The sequence below is a fragment of the Lathamus discolor genome, chromosome 1 (genome assembly GCF_037157495.1).
Source record: "Lathamus discolor isolate bLatDis1 chromosome 1, bLatDis1.hap1, whole genome shotgun sequence".
NCBI lineage: Eukaryota > Metazoa > Chordata > Aves > Psittaciformes > Psittacidae > Lathamus > Lathamus discolor.
In genome coordinates this window covers 114,662,874-114,686,257 of record NC_088884.1, presented here as the reverse complement: position 1 = coordinate 114,686,257, position 23,384 = coordinate 114,662,874, and the positions used below count along the sequence as shown (strand labels likewise).

The 23,384-nt window shown below is 43.0% G+C and overlaps 1 protein-coding gene across 1 annotated transcript in view; it reads right to left on the bottom strand.

Annotated features, from left to right (window-relative positions):
- UNC5C (unc-5 netrin receptor C) overlaps window positions 1-19,050 on the bottom strand; it is a 254,616-nt gene extending 235,566 nt beyond the window's left edge. Inside the window, exon 1 of the mRNA XM_065691615.1 lies at window positions 18,927-19,050. Within this exon, the coding sequence (XP_065547687.1) occupies window positions 18,927-19,050 (124 nt within the window). The remainder of the gene's footprint in view (window positions 1-18,926) is intronic.
- Between the last annotated feature and the right edge of the window lie 4,334 nt (window positions 19,051-23,384).

The window sequence follows — 23,384 nt, the reverse complement described above, 5'->3', positions numbered from 1 at the left end:
AGCAACACCAGCCATTTTCATGCCACAAATTACTTCCATGTTTTCTGTGAGCCCACCAGAGGGGGAATTCCTGTGTCTGTTCGCTACCCAGTTCTGCCGCCCACTCTTCTGGTTTCCATCTAAAAATGGAGATAATTATACTTGCCTCTCTCCAATATGTTTTTCCTACTGCAAATAAAAATATGTGACATTCACTCAAAGGCTTCTGAGCTTCCACTATGCAAAGGCATCCTTTCTCAGGGGGCATTAGCTTTGTACTTTGTAGCCAAGATGGTCTTCATTAATGTAACTGGTATAAAAAAAATATGTTTAAGAAAATAATTTGGAATGAAATCATAGACTGAAAATTCTTCCCAAATTTTATTATGAATAGCTTTTAAGTTGGTGGGTAATTTTTTAATCCAATGTATCATGTTTAGTGTGTACCAAGCCAAATCTGTAGATACCCACAGCTCTTTACATTTCTTCCTCTGTTAGCATAATATAGTGGGTCAAATGTGACTACTGTTTATTTTAACTTTGCAAAATTGATCCCAGCTTCATATTTTTGAGAAAGATTGGTCCGTTTTGGTACATTTCCAGGATAAATCCTGCCTGTTCTTTTAAAGTGGGACAGACTCTTGACACACCACCATTGTGACTATGGAAGGCATTTCTGGCATGCATAGTGAGTGATTGACTTCCCTGCTTGTTTTCATAGTGATAAATATGTGGTACCATTAGGCAGGAAAACAAAGTATTCCAAAAAAAATCTCTGCTAAGCACATTTTGGAGTTAATGGGTTAGTATAGATACATCATGCTCTCTTTCTGTGCTAAGAGGTATTTGATTCCATGAAATTCACTTGCTCCCACATAATTTAACCCACCAAAATGGAACATTGTATTTTCCCTTTTCTGCACATGTTAAAAGAGCAGGCAATCTCGCCAAGGTTAACTATACAATCTTGTTAGGCTTCTATAGATTTCATTAATGGCTTATAAAAGAGAATCAATAAAACTCCTTGCACACCAATATAAAAAATGACCTTTCGATTTACTCTTTGAGATATGGAAAAAAAACCCTGTAATCAATAGACATAATCAAAACTTCTTTGATGAGAACTCCTGCAGTGGGGAGTTTAGATTAAGAATTCTTCAGAGAAGTTATGTTCCTGCTCTGAACTCCTTCCTAAGGGACTGTTCTTGATCCCGCTGGGAAACTTTGATGGGACTACTCATTTTAGGCCATAACCTTGCAAAGCTGCATATTAGAGGCATGTGATTACTCACACACTGAAACACAGATACTGGCAGAAGTGTCATCACACTTTGAAGGTTAATAGGACTGCTCACAAGAGAAAGGATTTTTACAGAACTGTGCCTGTACTCTCATTTATGCTTTAAATTTTCTTTGACATTTTTCGATGGGTATGAAGCACCACAATGCTGAAATTGACTTTGTCAGTTCCTTTTATGTAATTTACAGTTTAGTGTACCCAGCGAGCGCACCAGAACACTACCTATCTCAGCATCCCAACAGGAGAGTCATAGACAACATGTGGCTCTGCCCTGGCAGCAGCATTAGCACTCAAAAACCAAGGGCCTGATCCATGGCCTTTTCACTAAGACTTTCCACTTACTTCACTCCAAATTCCCCACTCCGACAGCTTGTGAGATGCTGTTTTATACTGTCTTTGGGTTTTACAGTTTCCTCTTGCATACAAAGATAACAATGACCCTCTAATATCTTTTATCTAGTGGCTAGATGGACCAATTCAGAAAATTGTTCTAAGTGCTCCCCTCTCAATTCTGCAAGATTCCTCAGGTGGATAAGGGACAGCCTCACATTAATGTGAAATAAACCAAACCAGGTCAAAACAACAACAGCAGGAGATAACATGGGGGCAATACTAACTTTTTGTCTTGTTTTTAAAGTACCTCTGTTATTTAATATCCCTCATGGCCACAATATCATAGCTAGTTCATATAGATAACGACACATTTCTTTTAAAAACAAAACACTTAAATTCATGCCTTTTCTGCTGGCATTCAAGTTCTCCTCCCCTGCTTGCCTCAACTCATACAGACTCGTTTTCCAGCCTGAAGAGAGGATCCTGAGGTCTTTCCCAGAGCAGCATTTGCCTCTTCAAACATTTCTCCAGTGCTTCTTTATGAACACCCACTGCTGGTAACTTTCCTGCTTCTCCCGGTTTATGTCAGGGCCACATTCAGTCCACTCAGCTGCAGACAGCTGCAGGTAAAGACTGCATAGCCCCTCGTGGTCACTAGCCAGGACCAGTCCCCTGTGGATGCTGGTGACCCAACAGAACAGACTAGCTACTTTACCACCATCTCCCCTTTCTTGCCCCAAGTAGGCCCATGCGTAACATGCTTTGGTAACCTTTAAAGAGACTGCCTGCGTGCATTTCTGCCTGTCTTGTGGGTTTGAAGTGGCTAGTAAATACGTACTCCTCTGTTCCTGCCTTTCTACAGCATGGAATCCCGCAGTACAGTTTGTTCCCATCCCAAGTTTTCATGCAAAAGAAAATAATGTTTAGTCTATACCTTCTATTTATAAAAACGTATTCTGGGGGAAAGAGGACGCTTTAACTACTTTATACAGTGCAGTATTTGTCTTACCAATCAGGGAATAAAAATAAAAACTTCAGTATATTCAAAACTCTCAATTCCCCAAATAAACTTATTTTTTGCACTCTTGCTAATACGCATTTGAAGCTGCTAATCCTAAAAGGTCTGGTTTTGTATGTTTTAAATTTTCCATTGCCTACTTTGAGAGAAGACAATGAGGTAAATTGAGTTTTAGTTTTGTTTTTGTAAATATGCCCTAAGATGATCAAAAGTGACCCACTGTTGTCATAGCTAGGAAAATGGCTGTGATGGTACAGAGACCTACTGAGAAAAGTTCATCTCAGGTTTTGATCAGAAGTAGGGTGACGTTCTGAGAACAAATATCTGTAGAGAGCGGGCACAATGTGAACATAGAAGCTTTTCTTTTTAATTGTTAAGTCTTTGCATACGTAGGATGGTGGGTGACTATGAAAACTTAAAACAATAATAATATTTTAAAAAACAAAGATCCCAAAATAACTTGTCATACACCAGCATTTTACCCAATAACTGCCATTCTAGATGCCTATCTCTTCTTTAGGCTCTCTTAAGTGGGACAAGATCTTGTAAAGATACAAACGTTTTTCCTCCTCATTTTAATGGCAAAGAATCTTTTTGTTAACACCGGATCTCTCTCTGATGTACTCTGCCATGTCTGCTCCTTTTTTTTTTTTTTTTTCCACTCTTTAAAAAGCTTTCTTAGAGTCCTGGAACACTTTTCTGTCCAAACAGATGAGATAGAGATCTCTCCAGCATGAACAGTCTTACAGAAGTCCTAACTTAACAACCCTGGGGTGGTGCAGAACTGAGGCACTCACTGACTGCAGGGGAGCTGTGTTGGTTTACACAAAACGAGAGGCTCAGTTGGCAACACATTTTATGAAGGCTGGCTGTTCCACTTAGAAAGTTCACCTATCTGAGAATGATCAGAAGTTTCAAAACTTCAAGCCTTTGGGCTGAAATTTATTAGGAACAGATGGAGCTAAGTGGCATACACAATTTACCTGTATGCCTAAATACAGTTACATATATTTATAAGCATAAAAAAACCCAGCTGGTATCCATTTCCTCACTAATCAAAACACCTTTGGCCTTCTCGAATTCCAGACCCGCACTGCTATGACTACTGGGTTTTCACGCACACAAGTCCGATCTGCTAGCCCTCAAGTCATGAAAGCTACGTGTTGCACAAATTCTCGTTAATGAATGTGGCTCCTGTAGGAAGACTCCTGCTCCTGATTAGATAATGGCAGCAGCCAAAATCTAAAGGTCAACACACCTAATATGAAACAACCCAGCATTTGATAAACAACCCAGGGCACAAGTCAGAAGAACTGACTTTTGAAGGTAGGGCTATTATCCAGTAAGGTCTTTACCCTTGCAGGTAAGTGCATCTTCCCAAGTAATATTTTACAGTCAGCAAGACACTTCCTTGGCAAGAGACTTGCATGAGCCTTTAAGCTGGGTTTGTGGGAAGGAGACACATAGGCTTACATAAGCTATTTCAGTCCAGAAATTCCTTATGGTTAGGTAATTATATATACTAATAACTTCCCAATGACAGTGTCTGGATGCAGCCTGCACATACACATAACAAAGCAATTTAATATTGTTCATGTACCGCAATGTTCTCAAGCACTGACTCACACTTCAGTGCAAGTTCTCACACTACAGAAACCTAAGAATTGGTACTTCTGCTTTCCAAAAATCAAAGTACTGCATTCAGGAATCCTGCCACCTCTCCAGAAACAACAACCTGCTATATAATTTACAGTAATACCTTTGCAAATCATAGCCATGTATGTGCCCACAGGGTGTTGATAGGGACACTTGATACTGATCATAAGTATCAAGTGACACCACAGGTTATTATACTGATCAAAATGTACTAATTTATTGTAAAATACTGACCATCTAAAAGCGAGGCAAAGGTGGATGAAATCTAGTCACTAAAGAACATGGTTTTCTTTTAAGGTCTACCTTTAACAAAACCTTCCCTGATACATTACAATATGCACAAGTGATAATAAACAGTCCAGTATTTGTATCTGTTTTCCAGATGCCATTTCAGAAAACAAGCAATACAACATTTTTTACTTTGCACTGCTGGTAAAAGTTACTTTACTCAAACAAACTAAACTTCAGTAGCTGACAAAAAGTAATCAATAGTGCTTTAAGATTAATTTTGACCTTACAGACCCTGTGGCAAATGCAATTCGCAACTAATGTACTTCCATGAAAGTGCTAAAGTCCATGGCTCAAAACAAGACACTTCAAAAGTCTGGCTGATCTTGTTGATACGCATAAAGGAACAGTAAAAAGAAGCAAATACAGTTGAAAGTCCTTACTGTTTTCTAGTCAAGTAAGAGCTATTTTCATGACTCGGGAGTCAGAAATGCATTTGTACCAGCAAATTCCATAATGCCTAGATATCATAACAATAGAAACTGTAGCAAAATCGTGCTGAAGTCAGACATATCCCCGACAGGAGACAAAATCAGAACATCCCATGTTTTGCTTGATACAGGCATTTACTTGCATAAGTGACTGCGTGGAATCATTTATTGTCCTTAACTAACTGCAGAATATATTATTGGCAGCTTAGTGTGCCAATTACGCCACAGATCTTCATCTTCCTCCATTGGGTGAGGCTCATGGCTTAGAAGAGACAGCATTCATAAGAGAGCCTGGCACAGTTTTGGAGACTAATAAGTTCTTCAGAGAGCACAATGGCCATAAAATTTTAAAATTTGTACCAACTTCTGCGAGGGAATGCAACTGGGAAAAAAAAAAATAAAAAAAAAATAATCCCCAAAGTGAACATTTTTCAAATTTGACTTTCAAAATAGCACTTTGATTACTTTATTTCTTGGTTTATTTTAGAGGTTAAAGAACATTCCCAAGCAAACAAAAATTGCAAAATGTTTTGTTTCACCCAACTGCTTTTTTAAGGTCTTTGTTTGGGACGGGAAAATGACTTGGGGGATGACTATAAATCTTTCTTGAAATTTCAAGGCCTTCCGCTGAACTGGACAAACTACACGCACAGTTCTAATTCACAAAGATGGTTTTGCAGCTTCATGCAACCCCAAATATTCTGTGGTAGACAGACTCTCGGTCTCCCTCCTTCTATTTAAATACAGGCTTAAAGCCTTCCCAGAAAGAGGGTCTCAGAACACAGTCTCCCAGGTCCCCAAACCTTCAGTTTTCACAGCCCTTTTGGCACCCAAATCAGCTGCATAACAAATGGCTTCTAACAGTTTTATGCACGTGTTTCGGGCTTAGAGTACAATATACATTCAGTGCACAATAGACATATTGCACTGAATAGTCAGATAAAAATAGTAAAACTTTGAGAAAGACAAAGAGTATTGGCACTGAAATGCCTTTTCCAATGAAAAAAATTCACAGCTGTATTAGAGCAATTGTTCCGTGCCAACGTGAACAGCATCATTTTGTTAGCTCCTGCATAATTCAATTACATAATTCTCCCAGCTCATGAACATGTCTATATTTACTTTTTTATAATCTAATACAATAATGATTTTTTCTTAAGTAACTTTTAGGCAAAGCAGTGTAACAGATTAAGAAAGAACATATGCGAAAAGTAATATCTGACCTGTTTTATCCCTAAAACTCAGAAGTGGATTCAGCATTAAAATCAAAGCACTCTAAGTATATTGTGAAATATTTACAGCTGTTATTACTGCCTGATTTATGCGTGCCAGAGACCAGATTATTCAGACTAGTTTCATAAGCAATATGTCAGTAAACAGGATTTTGTTTGGTAATTATATTAAACATGTCCATATAAGCTTGGAATTAATTACAAATGGTATTTTACTGTACTCGATAAAAGCACTAAGCAGCAAGAACTAATGATGGCAAAAAGGTCTTCTCTCATTTTCAATAAAGCTTTCCATGTGAAAATCTGTCAACATGAAAAAGTTACTGCTCGTAATTAAAACCAGGCTTTATTTCAGTAATATGTTTACATGTTATGTTCCAGAAGGGGGAAAAAAATGCAATTGAATTACTCTCCTTAAACTCTGTGGTTCTCAAACACAGGATCCGTTCTGGGCATGCTACTGATGTCAACTCCTTCAACTTGGCAAGACAAAAAACATCAAGTTCAGCCTCATAACACAGTCAAGAGTTTTGCACTACTAACACAGTTTGTTAAGAGTTTAAGTGAGCGCTCCAGATGCGTTCACAGGATTTTTGCAGTGGTATGTCTACTCACATCAGGCATTCAGGCTCTCCTTCTGTCAGTACTTATACAAAGTTTCACTAATGGATGGATAACTGCAAAGAGGAGGCAGGGGAGGTTACAGTGATACTTAGCCGTACTTGGGAGCGTGTCAGTAAGAAGCTAATTATCCCTCTGTTTCCAGCTCTCACATTAACTTCCTAAGCAACCCTTCGCCCGTCTCCATAATGGCTTTATAGCACAAGATCTATTTTCAAAATAGACTTCAAAGTGTCTTCTCAGAATTAGACCGACTGCCAAACTGGGTGCTACAGTGTTCTTCAGTGGGTCTCAAGACCACAGTACTGGACATCAGTCTGCTGGTTGCTTTTGAAGATGAATAACAAGCTCATCCCCTACCACACTCCTCTTTAGCACACACTATTTTTTGTACATATTTCTCAACATTCTTTTTGATCCACTGAGATGGGTAGATTCTATTTCCTGAACCAATGGTTAACTAGAACTTAAGTCCATAAGCATACAAACACTATCTTGACAAGTTTAAATGTTCTCATGCTGCTGCAATGAGACATATTTCCTAAATAGCCAGCAAATAACCTTTTTTTTTGCCCATGGCAAGCCAGTGCTCCACATGACAAAGCATCTTAATGACTTCAGCAGAAACTTTCCTCAAACAAGGTCGTAATGTATTTAACAATAAAGAACCAAGCAGATAAGCAGCTCTGTGCTTATCCTGTGTTTCAGAAGCCTATATACTGGATTTGTTAATCTAGCTTTAATTCAGAAACCTGACACTCCCTGCTTTTCTTGTTAATGCAACCAGATGGTAACTTCAGTTTGATTACAGTCCTCCCCACTTCAATATGAACTCTTCATCTTACTACTATCAGATGACATTTGCTTTCCTTAATGTACATAGTTTTAGAGAAATTACAGAAGTGCTATTGCTGTGTTACATGAAAAATTCCAATGTACATTTAGCTGACATAGCATCAGCTGGTGTTTAAACTGGGCTTTGCTAATGGACTTTTAATGTCAGTGGGGTTATGTGCAGTTACTGGCTATTAGCAGGAATGGGCCCTTTCTATAAAAATCGCTTTCCCTCAAGTGTGTTGTTTGAACATTCCTTCCTCTGATTTAGTGACTGTCACCAAATACAAAACAAATGCAAGGACGCTGGAATCTACTGTTATCTTTAAAACCAACTTAACCTCAGCCTGGCCTCCACGAGCAAAATATGTGCTCCGCATTGGTAACTAATGGATATAAAACTTTAAAGACAGAAGACTGAACTTTCCTTGTCGTGCTCCAGTGAGTAAATCCCAAGCAACCTCATGAAACTAATCAGACAAAAAGCAAAATCTGATCGAGGTACTGCCATCCATTAATTTCCGTATAAGAAAGGATCTTTGCAAAGAAACCAAATATTCAGAAAATAAGCTCATCAGTAAAATACAGAAGATGAATAGTCCAGACAATGTCACTTTGTCATTTTAATTTGGTTTTCTCCGAGAATATTTCTTATAAAAGCAAATTGAAGACTTTCTTCTAGATACTACAAAATGAAAGAATTGCTTATAAAGCAAGGAAGTAGATTAGGATTTTCTTTTTCTTTTTTTTTTTTTTTTTTTAGATTTGGAAGGTTTTATCTAATAGCTGTGTTTGCTACAAAGAATTAACATATAACATTTAGAAGAAAAAAGAACACCATACAAAATAGTGCAGGACAAGCAAAGGACAAAAGCTAGCGGGAGCTAAATAATTTTGTCTTTTCCTGTACTCACGAAAGGCATATGACACTTCTCATTCTACTGCCTGAACCAGGATAATAACCGCTTTTGTTACCAGCTACTAGGTTGCATTTCTGACTGAAGTCTTCAAAGCCCAGGCTTTTAATAGTAGAGGTCTTTAGTTCAAAACTGACTGATTGCCAAGGCAGGAAATTGCCACACATTTGTGTGTAATAGATATTTACGTGGATATCTGCCTACAGTTGGTGACATTTGGCTGTCAGTGTTCTCATCTGAAATAACATGACAAAACGCAAGAGAAAAAACATCTACTGGAAGAATCTCACCAACATGATTTCCAGTGAGTCACTGTGTTAACCCCTCCACAGGAAAGAGCCACATCGCTACAGGAAACAGAAATAGAAAGTCTCAAAGTTACTCAAATTATTGAGTTAAACAAAAGAGAAAAGAAAACACAAAAAGACTTCCTAGAAAAAAACCCAACAAACAAATGGAACAGTGAGATCAAGGTCTGTCCAGCCTAGAATCTCACTCAACCGTGTCAACCTATTTTTAACACAGAACCAGATAAGCTTTTGACATACACTGAATTTGAAATTAATGGAGCTATATTTGTTGATGGTCATAACCTGGCCTTGTATACAAGGTAAGACAGTGTAAGTATATCCTTGGTATAAGCACCAGTGATTTAAAAAAACAAAGGGAAACTGATAGTAAATTGACAGGTCTCAGTACTGAACTTCCTAACTGCAAACTTTCTAGTTACTTAGGAACTAAGGAATTAGGAACTACCTATTTGTTACAGCACAACTAGTTTCCATGAGGAGGAAGCAAACCAGCACTCATGTTTGTCCCAGCACAGATGTGCTGTATAAGACTACTGCATTTTATTGAACAAGAGACCAAAAAAGTTGCTCTCATCTTCAGAAACTGGTGAGGAAGCAGAAAGGAAGTCCCTAAAGCTACATTTGCAACATCTGCATGAAAGGAATTTGTAATGGGGATGATAACTTGCCAAAAATGAGTGCAGCTTTGGGGCCAAAAAGCTTAGAGCAAGGAATACTGGTATTTCAAGAGACAATTCAGTGAGATTTTCAGTGAATGACACCAGTACAAAGGCACATTCTTCATCATTTAATTATAGGCCCATTCCTTAACCAAGTAGACTTCTAGTTCCCATGGTCAACTCCCATTTTTCAGATCCGAAATGATCAGGTTTAACAGGGGAAACTTTATCTTCTCCTAGTGGAGAACACCACTTAGTTTTGTCCTAATTCTAAAGTAAAAGAAAATATCAAGGAGCAGAGATTTATCTTTAGTCTTATCTGACTGCAGACAACCTGAAATTTCAGTCTGAACACTGCATCATTACCCTGCTAGCCCTGGCTATTCACCGCTTGCCATAGCCACTCTTCCTTCATACACACAGAGCTGCAGAGCAACCAGGTGGACACATGAAGTTGTTGATGTTATAGGGAAAGGTGAGATAATACATCCGCACTAACTTCCTGAGCAACTGGCAAAACTAGGAGACATATTACTGAAAGAGTTAATTAATTCTGACTAAGGCAGTGTGCATGTCTGTACTCTGAATTACTCCCAGTAATTACCTGTGCTGTAGTCAGTGTAGGTAAATCCAATGCATATAACAACAGGCTTAGTCTTGCTTGCTACTCTGTCCCACTTCTTATTACTTGATTTCAGTAAGACTGAACTGCAATTAACATCATTCAGAGAGACCATATTATTATTTTCACTCACTATGTAAACTTCACAGCATAAACACATATGCTGGGACTGGATAAGACAAGTGATATATTTAAACAATAAATAAATACACCATATCATAAGAGTGCAGCAATTCATGTTCCAGCTGTCATTTTAGCAAATTTATAATTGGAATATAGCTCTCCAAGAAGCTCTGAATTACTAAAAACCCTCTGGTTTATTTCACGTCACTGCCTGATGTGAAATGCACTAAATTCAAGCAAAGAAATGCCTGGGGAACAGCTATCAGTTCAAACAACTTTCCAAAACGGCTGCAATAGAGTCAACATCTTTCGAGAGATCATTCAAGGCTTACTTGCATGTTTCCTTGTATCTAGCTGATGAAATTCAAGATTTCTCAAACAATTGCATCCAGCAGTCAGGGGACCAAGAAAAACACAAGCTTTCCTTTTTCTCAAAGGATACACCGTTAATCCACAGAGCTTAACACTTCAACCTCTCACTCAATATGAGACTAAGAAATAAAGCTACTTTACTTCTTGAAAATAACTAAAAAGGGATTGGCAGCAGCTACCTAACAAGAAAATGCTCAGCTGTTGCCAGGCCAGTAAAACCTATCCGAGCTCCTCAGCATTAGCGTTGATAATGTTACCTCAACGGGAGAAAAAAAAGATACCGATCCAATTGCCTGGGCAACTTCATAGCTTTTATGACTCATAAAGCAACAGGGTCCTTTGGAGTGTAAGTCGTTCATTCAGATGAATGAAGTACACTTGAGTAAGGTAGTCCTGAACTGCAGATTAAACCCAAACAAAATAAAACAGCCCAAGGCAGTGATCCTCATTCCATTTACAACAGTGCTGCAGTCATTCACTGGATCTGCTCTTGCTCCTTCCAAATCTGGGATAACACTGTAGATCTCACTCAGTGAAGCAAATCCTCCCAAACCACCTGCCACTATGAAGTCAGAGCTTGCAAGAAGCATCCCTGTTTCTGAGCAACAGCATACGTATGGGTTTGCCCTTCATTTTTTACACATATTTCTAGATACCAGCAGATATAAAAAGAAAACTATTAGTGAGACCCAACAAATTCGACATTTGGGAAGGCAGGAAGGCACCCAGGAGCCTTCAAAGTAGCATTCCCCCGTAGCATCCATCTTTGGGCTTGTCAGACGAGGAGGAGGACGGACTGGAGCACCAGACTCTTGGATACTCAGATGCCTCAAGTTCACATTTTGGCTTCCTGACATATTTGCTCTGCACCCTAAAGCAATTCCCCTTGTATCTCTCCGCCAAACAGGGATAAATACAACTGTTCTCCCAAGCCAGCAAGATGAATTAAAGATTAAATAACTAATACAACATGACAAATAAGAAACTCCTATTGTCTCGAGCAACGCAAACATGTAGCAAAACTATCCTAAAGACACAACTGCAGATGTCCCCCATGGGAGGGCAAGCACACACAGCTTTTTGGCTACCTCCTGTCCTGCCTATGTAGGACCCATAACAAAGGAAAGTGGGAATCTGAGGAGGTGCTGATGCACTGCAGCATCGCATACTGACATAGGGGACATCGCTGCCCCGATGGGATTATTTCACTGTCATGCAAGCTGGAGCAGCACTGCTTGCTTTTGGGAATAGCAAAGGTGCTCACTGAAATCCAGCACTGCCTGCCCTTCCATGGGGGCATTAAGGGCATGTTTGGCACCAGTGAGAATTTGGGGTCTCTATTCCAATGTCTATCAAAGTAGTATCCATGTGATTTAATAAAAGAGAGCGAAACCTAGAAAGTGCTGTCAATATATGCTTTAACCAGCTCTTAGCCAGGACAGTAAGTCAAGTTTAACAGTGAGGTTTTTTACTAGGCCGGTTGAAATATATGGAAAAATGAAAATCGAAATGAAAACTGTTATTGTTGGAAGACTTTACAACTTTTAACTTTCTCATTTTCACTGAATACCTAGAGATTTGCAGAGAGCAAAGTAGAAAGAGTTTGGCCAGTGAGGTAAATATTGACCTTTTCATGAAAAGAACTGCGTATTTTCCGGTTTCGATTAAGATTTCTTGGATTTTGTTTGTTGCTTTTTCAACCTCCCCCCAGCAAATAAACCAACCGGTCACTATTTTTGTTTTCTGTTTTCCCCCAGATTTTCCATGTTGATGAAAAGGCTATTTTTAAATGAAACTGTCTTTGCATGAAGTTTTTCCCTGGCCCGGACTTTTATATAATAATGTGCCAGGCTATAAAGGGACTCCCCAAAAACTGGCATTCAATGAATTAGGAGGAAATTGCATGTTGCCTGCTTAACTTACGTGTGATTTGGTGGAGTTATAAAAGCAAGTAGGGAGCTGTTCTAGTGATGACTACCTAAGGGAAAAGCTGTATACAAGCACCTCTGAGGTTACTCAAAGCTGGGAAAACCTCTGGCAGCCCTTGCCTGCTGCTCTGACTTGTCGTTGCCTTACCTGTGTGTGCTGTTTGTATGAGCACAGGCAGCCTCAAGGAAAGCAACTGGAACACAACTACAGTCTGGGGCTTGCTTTCACCTTCTCCAGCTAGCATGCACATCTACGCCTTACAGTTGGTTTTATGTTACATCCTTACCCAAGGCAAATCCGAATACAAAAATCATGACTGATGCTCTTCAAATGTTTAAGCAGACCTATCACAAAACCAATGACAATAGTAAATAAATCATGTCCCCACCACAACACTGGAGTTTGGAGTATCTGCATATGACTTCATTAAATTAAACGAAGGGAAACAAAGTACATGTGAAATTAAGGGGAATTTTGCTGTTCCCATTTGTTCGACATGAGCGTTGTTATAACCATTTCCCTTTTAGCATAATTTCAAATGCTTGCTTACAAATGATGCAAATTAAGTCTTTCTTTGGATACAGTTTGCCTCCCAGAAGACTTAATACTATTTCCTTCAGATCGCCTCTTGGATAATGTTATGATGGAAAGATTCAGGGGAGCCTGCTCCTGAGACTGGACTCTAACAAGCACATGCAATAAATCACATAAAACACCACCATCCCTTCAGTCCTTGGAAGCAGTTAGTACTGAATTGTGCCTCTGAACAATAACATTCTGCCTCTGTGTTGATGGAGGTTGTAGCCAACTGGAAAAACACTGCTCGTCTCTTACTACTCGCTTTTAATCCTTGATTTAGCCATTAAAAGCTTGCGCTGCTTTATACCTCCAAGTCGAACATGAAAGCTAAGGCAGCTAATGAAAATGACAGGCGATGTAATTACTGCTTTATTGGCACCGATGCCAAGATCGCTGCCTGCTAAACTTGAATGCCTCCACTGGGTGGCTAACAAGATGCGCACTTTGCAAACCAGCACAACTCTCTCCCCACTCGAAAGGGAGGAAAGAGGAAACGTGAAAGGGAAAGCCATTTTTTCCCCACAGTGACATATAGTTATATGGAACATATTGCATAGGCAGAGCACCCATGATTAAATTAACTTCTATTCCACAGACAGCTTCCAGTGATGTATTTTCAATGACAAACCAATGATCTGAATATTTGAGACTCACACTGAGTCAAATCCTCTGACTAAACCACAGCAAACTGTTCAGTACTTTGAGCAATGCACATTCACCTAGGAATTCTCCTTTGCAACAGCAGTTAAAACACATTTTTCTGATAAGCTGCGAAAGCAACTTTCATGCCTTTTTCCAGAAAAAGTAAGCAGAACTGGTTCATTGAAAGCCCAGTGATTTAAAAAACGGAAAGACACCATAAAGCAACAAAAATATCCATTGACTACAAAACAGGTTACCTGAAACAAGATTACTTAGCTGGCAGCACAAAACAGATCTAGCTTCACTTTTCGAAGTACAGCTCTCCTTTGTATTTTACATAAACACAAAACCCTGTTCATTTACTGTATTACCGTATGGAAATAACTGTTGTCCTAGTCAGCCTGGGTTCCTCTCACCTCCCAAAGATGCTGCTTTACATCCCATTCAGTTGAACTGGACAGACTGCACCTCAGTACCTCACTCCAGCTTGCACAAAACCCAACTTATTTACTTGTAAATGTCTAATAAATATAATCCACATTTTCTCCTCTCTTGCTGCACAGACCAGCTATGGAACTGATTTGCCTGGCCTTGGCACAGAGTGTATTCCTGTTTTCAGACATACTGTATTTGGAAAATTAAATTAGGAAAATCTTTTTAATATGGTTAATGCCGTTTCCTGTTTCTGAATTTGGATGGCACATACAAAGCTATCCCAAGACATAGTGGATAATCACGGTTTGAGACATTACCAAAAAACAAAAAGAAAAGAAAGAAAGAAAAAAGTTGTGTGATGAATGATCCACATAAAACTATTAAGCGTAAATATGCACAGTAATTGTGGAAACATGTAGCTACACTCAGGCATTGTTACCGTACGGAAGAAGAAATGACACTGACAGTAATGCTGAGAAGCTATCAGAAGGGGGCTGTATTTGATGTATATACTTTTTTCATAACTTACAATCAGTTGCTGGAGCCAGAGGAAGAGGAGCACAGATTCTAGCTCATGTTCCCAGAGAGGAATCCCTCCTCCACAGACAGATCCATCCACTTCATTTTAATCCTACTTAAATTGCACCTCAGTCAGCAAAGAAAACCCGGTGGCTGCTTTGCTTTCAGCGCTGACAACTGCAGTACTAAAATACTACCCAGGACCAGTCTTGGCTACTGCATCCAGTCCAAACTTGATAACATCACTGAAATCTGCCAGAGCACATCACTTTAAAACAAACTAATGTTCCAAAGGGGCTTATCCATTCCCAACAAAATACTACTTGGCCCTCATTTCACTAACACAAATACTATTTATTACACCTACATGATCAAACGCCAGCAGTCCACTGATGCATCAAGATAATTAAGTCCTTCTCCCCCCCTTTTTTCAATGAGATGTGTTTAGGTATTCAATTAAGTAGAGCATCCCAAAAGGTTAGTACATTCACATGTTATATTTCACTTTTTCCGCACCAAGCATCTTCAAACTGCTGCTGCTGCTAATACAGACTGCACTGGGGCAAGACAAATATCTGCACATATGGCTCTTTTACAGTTTTCTTTTTAAATTATCACTTTGATTTAATTAGGTTTGAGGGGTTAGGCATAAAAAAAAGAAATGTACTCTTTTGTTGTAAAGGAACAACTGAAATAAAAATTCATCAATATGTAGTCCCTTTAGCTTTCCTATCCATCTCCTATACTATCATTATTAGCCCATAAAGCTGTCTGAAACACGCTGGTCAGTACAGATATATAGCCTGACCCTCCCTTTCATCCCATCTACACCCCAAAAAGGTGGGGGCCACAGGATAAACTCTTCAAACACTTTTAATGCCCAAAGATTGGGGGGGGGGGGGGGAGAGAGGGGTCTGGTGGAGTGGGGAGAGAAGGAGGGGAAGGAGAAGGAAAAGGGGAGAGTAAGGATTCCCTACTGAAACTCAGTCTCTGCTGATTGAAAAACCAAAAGGAAAAGTTGTTCTTATAGATGGCACTGAAATGCCAGGCTGGGGTATGTGCTTGGGCCCAGGGACAGTTGCTGTTTTTCTCACAGCCTGGGACATTTGAATTGTCATTTTGATGTAGGTTATCATAGAGGTATAGTAAATGCAGTGAATGCCAGATCAGAGTTGATTCTAGCCTGATTATCCCTCTGGCCCCATTCGCACTGCTTTGAGAATTAAGGTCTGTCTCCATCATTGTGGCCATTTCCTGTTCTCTCCTGATAACTGTGAAAAAATACTTAGACAACTTCAGATAAGAAGATAAGAAATGCTAATAAAACAAAAAGCGTATTTAGCTCTGCTGAGAAGCTCACAGGAGGATGCCGAGATGCAGTGATATTAATCTCTGTGCCAGGGAGTGTGGGGGTTGGTCCATCAACTATTCAGTTAATAGATTTCTTTTCCATGAGGAAATGGAAAAGGAAGACATAAAAGCAGAAGCTCCAGCAATGCTCACAGCTGCCTTAGCCTGCTTCAAAAGATAAAGATAGTTGGGGAACGGAGAAGAAAAGTAAAATAAGAAACAGTAGTAGCAGCAAGTACTGGAACACGCCCTCTTTCTCTTCTGCTTTTTGGCTTTCTAAATCGTAACTATGCGTTTGCTGCATGAAAACACCACTTTTAAGCTTTTTTTTTTTTCAAGGTATCGCAAGTATTTAAGACATGAACGATTAAAAAACAAGTCAGCTGATTCCAGCCCCACTGAAATCAGACAACCGAGACCAGCTGAAGTGTAACTTCCATGTGTCCTGTTTCTATTGCTCTCAAAGGAATGCAACCGAAAAGACTAGAAGGGTATTTCCATTTCGAAAGAGACAGACTGAATGGAGAATTACTTTGGGAAAAGAGGTTGGGTAAGAATCATTTCAATGTTAATGCATTTTTGGAAATGTATAAATAAAGCAGACGAAAAACTTTGCCCAGTGCTACACGATGAGAAAACTTCCTGAAGAGGGCATAGTTAAACTGTTGATTCATTGCCTTGCTGAAGCGCCACACACACATGTGAAGAGCCCCACGGCAAACGCCAACCAAAATCCCTCAGCTCTGGGAAAGACACCAAACCCAGGACTGCACCCAAATTCTATGCCTGGTCCGAGCAAACAGGACATGAAAATACACATATACATGGAAAAATAAATCCAGAACAAATTATGATATCCCAACCACATCCCCTGGATTTTCCACTCGGCTGTGAAAGTTTATCACATACAGCACAACGGGAAATGCTGCTGAAGAGGTCTCATCCCCTTCTAGGCAGATGAGCACACCCATGTCCTGTGCCCCTCTCAGCACAGGGGGCCTGGCTGCTCTCTCCTCCGGGTATTTGCCACCCCAAGCTGTGTTATGTAGGAAGGGTACACGTGGAAGGGAGAAACCCTCTGAAAGTGTGAGGTATGCCCTGTGGCTCAGAAACAGTCGAACGCAGGGGGTCTTCTCTTTCCTGCTCAGGCCATCTGTCATGCGAATTACCCGTGTCCTGCCAGCAACTGGGCAGGCTCCTCTTCTGCTCCAGATCCAACTATCCAAGAGGATATTTTCTCTGCATCTACACAGAGCGATATATACCTACTGACATGTAAGTCTACTGACATCTAAGTCTACATTCACATGCCACTATTAAAACCTTTAAATACATAACATCAGACCTGCCCTATCTTGAATATGAAACCAAGCAGTGAAAGGAGATGATGGTATACAAGACACAGAAGAAACAAGACATAATGCATCAGTGATATATGCACTCTCCTCTCCTCTCCTACCACCTTTTCACAACCACATTTCTGATCTTCCTGAAAGATAAACACTCGATATGGGTAAGGGAACGTGACTCTGAGGATGGAGTAAGTATCAGCAGGAAATGGATTAGCACTGTTACATGTACAGACATGATGTACGGAGCACGCAGCCCACCAGCAGCTAGTCTGCAGCTCTCGAAAGCCTGCCAGGGGCACAGGGAGTCAGAGCAACCAGCCCCAGTCTCCTGGCAGCAAGGCCAGGAGAGGAGTGAGTGCACTTGGTAATGCTGGGGAGAGCCTAAGATCTGATCAGTGCAGCCCACTCAAAGTGCCCCTCCACAGAGATGATGGGGCAGGAAACCAAACATGCTTCCACTTGCATTATACTAACAGCTCCAAACCAAAGCTTTGGTGCTTATTATTATTTCTTGGTGGCATATATAGAAAAAAAAAATCCTTTCTCCTGTTAAGCAGATAACAAGGATTTCCACGAGCTTTAATGAACCCACACATCCTTGCTATACACAGCTCTGCCCACACGCAGCAGCAACCTCTCTCTCTCTCCAGTGCTCAGTAAAAGCCACGCATTTCCACTTTAGGTCTTAACTCCTGGGAAGAGAGAAGAAAAGCACCGAGAAAGTTTATCCGGTATCAGCTCGCAGGAGAAACAGCCCCCTGCTGTGGCTGTCTGCCTGGTGGGTGACACAGAGAGCCTGGGCTCTTTGTGATGCTCTGAAGACATCGCTCAACGCACACTGAGAAGTAAGACACTGCCATTTGGAAAAGGGGAATTTAGACATGGGCTACAGGGAAAACGGACCCAGGGGTACTCCAGGACCCCCCGACAAGGGAGGAAAAAAGGGAAACAGTAAAGCAGAAACGCAGGAACACGGTAACTCCTTTCGGATACATAAGGTTTGAGGCGAGAAGGAGAAGGGTGTGGGGGCGATGGGGGCTCACGAATGACCCCGGCCTGCAGAGCCCGAGGCTCGGCCGTGCAGCGGCAGGGACACTCGCTCCGCACCTGCCGGCCCCCGCCGCACCCCGCCCCAGGGCTGCCGCTGAGGCTCACTCAGCCCCTGCCAACCACGGGACCCCGCTTCAGGGCGGTGTGCAGAGAAACGCCTGTCCCAGCCAGGCTGAGCAGCCACAGACCCAGCCAGGCGGGGGCCAGCGGACCCCAGAGCCCGGCGGGGCAGTGCACGAAGGGGAAAGCGCCGTTCGCACATATACACACAGGAAAGAAAACTGGAATGTATAAAATAAATCACGGCACCAATTCGCCCTTTCAGCCCGCAGCCGGAGAGTGTCCCGGCCCCTCTCACCCGCCCTCCGCCTTACCTTGAGCCGCGGAGCCGGGGCGGCTGGCCCCCAGGACGGCCAGGGCGGGGAGCACCACGGTCTGCAGCAGGTATCCCAGTCCTACACCGCAGCGGGCCGCCGTCCCCTCCAGCCCCTTCCCCATGGCCAGGGCAGGCGGGGAGTCGCGCAGCAGCCGGGGACCGCGCAGCAGCCGCGGAGCTTCTCTGTGCCGCCTGTGCCTCCGCCAGCCCCGTCCCACCGCCGGGCGCGGAGGGGCGCGGAGCCCCCGCGAGGCGCTCAGGCTGCGCAGGGAGCGGCGGGGCGAGGGGCAGCGGGGGGGCAGGGGCTCTGCATGGCCCCGCGGAGGGGAGCGGAGGGGCGCGGAGCGGGCGCGGAGCCCGGCGGAGCGCTGCCTTCTTCCCGCGGGCGGCTCGGCGCGGCGCTGCTGCTTCCACCCCGGGGGCGGGCGGGGGCCGGGGCCGGGTCTGGGAGCGGGGGCTGCGCCGGCCGCCTGCGATAGAATGCGAGCCGGAGCGAGGAGCGGACCCAGAGGGAAGGGGGCGGGGGAGGCTGGGAGCCACCCGCTGCAGAACCGGCCCCTTTCGCCTCCCCCGCCCGCGCCCCCTGCGCGCACACCCGCGGGTGCACACACCCGCACGGGGATGCTGGTGCACACGCACAAGCACCCACTCGCACACACAGCCCTCCCGGGAGGAGCCCCCGGAGCCGGGGCCGCGCTGGACCGACCCCGCTACACCCCTGGAGCTCTCGTCCCCGCACCGTCCCCGTGGGGCTGGCACCCTGCACGCCCTCAGGACGCTCCCGTCCTTAGGGATACACAACGTGCAGGGTGGGGAGCTCCACGCCGGCCAGCGATCACCCACAGCTTGCTCACACAAGCAACAGGGTGGGGGGCAAGGGCAGCATCAGGAGCGATGTCGGGAACCTCCTCATCCCTGGGGAACGTGTCCCAGTGTGCCTCCCAGGGTCTCTCTGTTAAGGCTGAGGCTGCTTGTTTCCAGACCTTACCCTTCCTTCCTCTTTACACCCCCAAAAATGCCTCCACTGGCCTCTGCCTTCACCATGCCCCCTCAAATCCCACTCAGTCGGATGGCAGTGCCTACAGAGGTTCACTGCTCAGCCACGGCTTACCTGGGTTTTACTGTTGCTTTCTAGGGCTTGTTTTGGGTTTTAAGTTGCCTTTCCCTTTGCAGAGCCCAGGCAGGCTGTACCCAGCCATAACCAGACCCAGGTACTCACATGCCAGGTTTGCCCATGCCGGGGGGCAACAGCCCCAACAGCCCTCCCCACACCATGGTACTCTGGAGACCACTGCCTTCTCCAGCCCAGAAGCTCCACCAAGCAGAGCTGTATGCAAGGCAAGGAGCGCTGTTTCCTCCGAGGCACAGCTGGGATCTTCCCAGACACTTTCACTTTGGCTTTGCCTTCTGCCCCTGGCAGGAAAACAGTAGCAGCATTGCTAATGCTGCAGGAGGGTTTCCCAAGGGCCACGGGAGCTGCCTGCCCTAGGGAGGCTCCGTCACACCTGCCCCCTGACTTTAATGCCCTTCCCAGGGAATTGCCCAGACTGTTCCCATCTCTGGGAGATGGGGGGGGGGGGGGGGGGGGGGGGGGCAGGGTTTTTCTCCACAGCAGCTGACACAAAGCTGCAGTGTGACAGGAAAGAAACATTCCTCGTCTTGTACAAGCATAGAAGAAGAAAATGGGGCAGATTTTGTTCTGGGCAGTGCACATGGGTATGCCTGGAAAATGCACCAGGAAAGGTGCATGTCAAGCCCAACAGGCTGATTTACCCAGTAACTCTAAGCAGTTCTTTCCAAGTAAAGCGCTGCAGCTCTCCATCTCCTGGCTGCACTGTATCTTTTAAGGGGACAAATCCCATACACTTCAAGCACTATGGCATAGTTCAGAAAACACTAAGGCTCCACCAAAACCCAATGGGTTAAGTCCTGAGGCTGTATAAATGGTGTAAAGGAAATTCTCAACTTGTAGCATGTTCTGAAAAAGAGCTTTTTTGATTGCACATGCTCCCCACGCCGATCCCTGACCTCCTGCTCTCCAGCCTTATGTCTCAGGTTGGTAGTCAACAGAGCAGTTCCCCACATATGGTGTTTGTTCACCAGTTTTGCCTTAACTCTGTAAGTTGGGAGCATCTCTCCTTTGCTAGGAGAGCTGGGCATTTACTGTTTTCCATGTGCTACAGGAAACTTTGCAGAGACAAGAAAAGAGACCCCTGAAAGATGTCACACATGGAAGATGTATTCCTTGCAGCACCAGCTGACGGGCACATCTACTGCCACGAGGGACGGGGGGGGAGGGCTGGCTTCTCCATTAAGTGGAGTTAATTTATTTTTGATGTTTTGGGGCTTCCCAGGAGTAATACCTATAGTTCCAGGCTTAGTTTCTAGTTAGTAGCTCAGTGACCTCATTAAATAGGTCCATCCCAATTTCAAGATGATGTCCCTGCAGCCCTGCCTGGGGATCCCTGGTGGTGCCAGCCTGTCAGCCTCTCTGCCCTGGAGTAGGTGCACAGGGGAGCATGGCTGCTTCACAGCTGTGACAGAAGTGATGGCATGGGGATGACAAGCTTTCAGCCTGGGGAGAAAGCAAGTCTTTTCCCAATACCCAAGGTGTGGTGGGTAACAGAGAAACAAGGGTACTGCAGCCTGAGGTGTTCAGTCATCACTTTTCTACTAGAAGCAGGTACACCTCAACCTGGAGAAAATGGTTCTAGCAACAGCAACAAATAGCTAAATAAACATCTTCTCTAGAAAATGTGCTTTCAAATACTTCTGTGCTCCATTATGCATAACAAAGGGCATCCAAGGATGCTCCGTGTGCCTGAATCACAGAGCTTCCTCAGAGGTCCTCCATGCACTGACAAACAGCACTTGTGTTGGCGCTATCCCTAATGTCACCACACTGGATTCTGCCTATACAGGAGCCAGCCTGTTCCAAGGGCTCTTTACCTTTCTCCCTATGAGATAAGCAGAATTATTAGCCCAGCTTACTAAATTTCAGATTTGACACAGGAGTTAAAGGGCTGAGATAATTCAGGGATTTGGCATTAGAAAGTGCAAATTGCCTGGATTTATTCCAATAGTGGTTTTTTTCCATGATAGAACCTGGCTGGGGAAGTGTTTTCCTAGCTGAATCAAAAGTTAGTGACTTAAAGCTACATATAATGTAAGTTTACCTTTTTGTTACCTTTAATGTCCTTAAAACCCACTGCATACCCTTCATAAACTCATTTGAAGTAAATATAAATCTCCAATTTTCTACGCAGACAAAAATACCTGGTGTCAAAGAGTTTGCATTGGGAAGTGGATTTAGCAGCCTTACAGGTGTCACCTTGGCTAATTTTTTAGGTAAGTTGCAACTCCAAATTAGAAACCCAAAATAAGTGACTAAAATTTAGGCTAACATTTAAGAGGTTTCTATGTAACTCATGTACTTAAGGGCTTGCTTGTTTGTTTTTCCAAAAGAGCTTTTTAAATGAGAGTTAGGTTCTAAATCGATACTTGAAGTTTTTCACCCTGTTGTCAAGTCAGAAATGTCAAGCCTTTGACATGCAGTTTTTGAAAGCACAGAGCTGGTGAATTTGACTTCAGTGTATTTTATTGCCCAAGCATCTGGAGCTGCAAAACAATCAATTAGAAGGCATATTGGATTTGAAAAGTCTTATCAACTTTCATAATTAATATCATGAATGGTAGTATAAGTACCAGGTTTTACTCTAGATGTGTTCTTACAATCCTCTACATTTATAATGATTTATACAAACCTTCATTTAATTACAAGCTCAAGGGAAATTTATATTTTCTTTTGTTGCAGTGGCACAGCTCAGGACCACATTGCAGCAGGCACTGTACTAAAACAAAGAGCCTCAATCCCCATTGCAAAGAGTTGTGAAATTTGATTAATGGCTTTGGAGCAGAGGTACTAAGGTCCCTTGTGTTACATGGAACTTGAGCAATGCTGGTTTGAACAAGGGAAGGAATCTCTTCTGTGCACTGATAATCATGACTAAGATTCGGTAACCCATCCTCGCACTGAGGATTGCATTCCTTGGAGGATACTGTCACCTCTGGCTACCAGCCTGAGGACTCATTAATAAGGGATGTAGATTCAAGCTTCACATCAGGTGATTATATTTGATAGTCAAGAGCAGCCCCTCAGCTACTGAGATACACCTAAAGCAGCACGGGAGTATATGAGAGAGGGCTGTATTTTGCAAGCTTCTCCACTAGCTGTTTGCAGTGCTGGGGAGCACCTGGCATGCATGCCATGAAGGGTATATCACACACCTGCTTCTGGCCATACCATTGCCCCAGGCTCTGCCATGCTGCTTTCATTTTATGGCAGAACCCAGCACAACACAATCCAAAAACCAGGTGTGTGACAAGCCTTTCACTTCACTGACATACATACCACAAGCTAACAAGTACTTCAGTCTTCTCTTGCAGTTTAGATGGG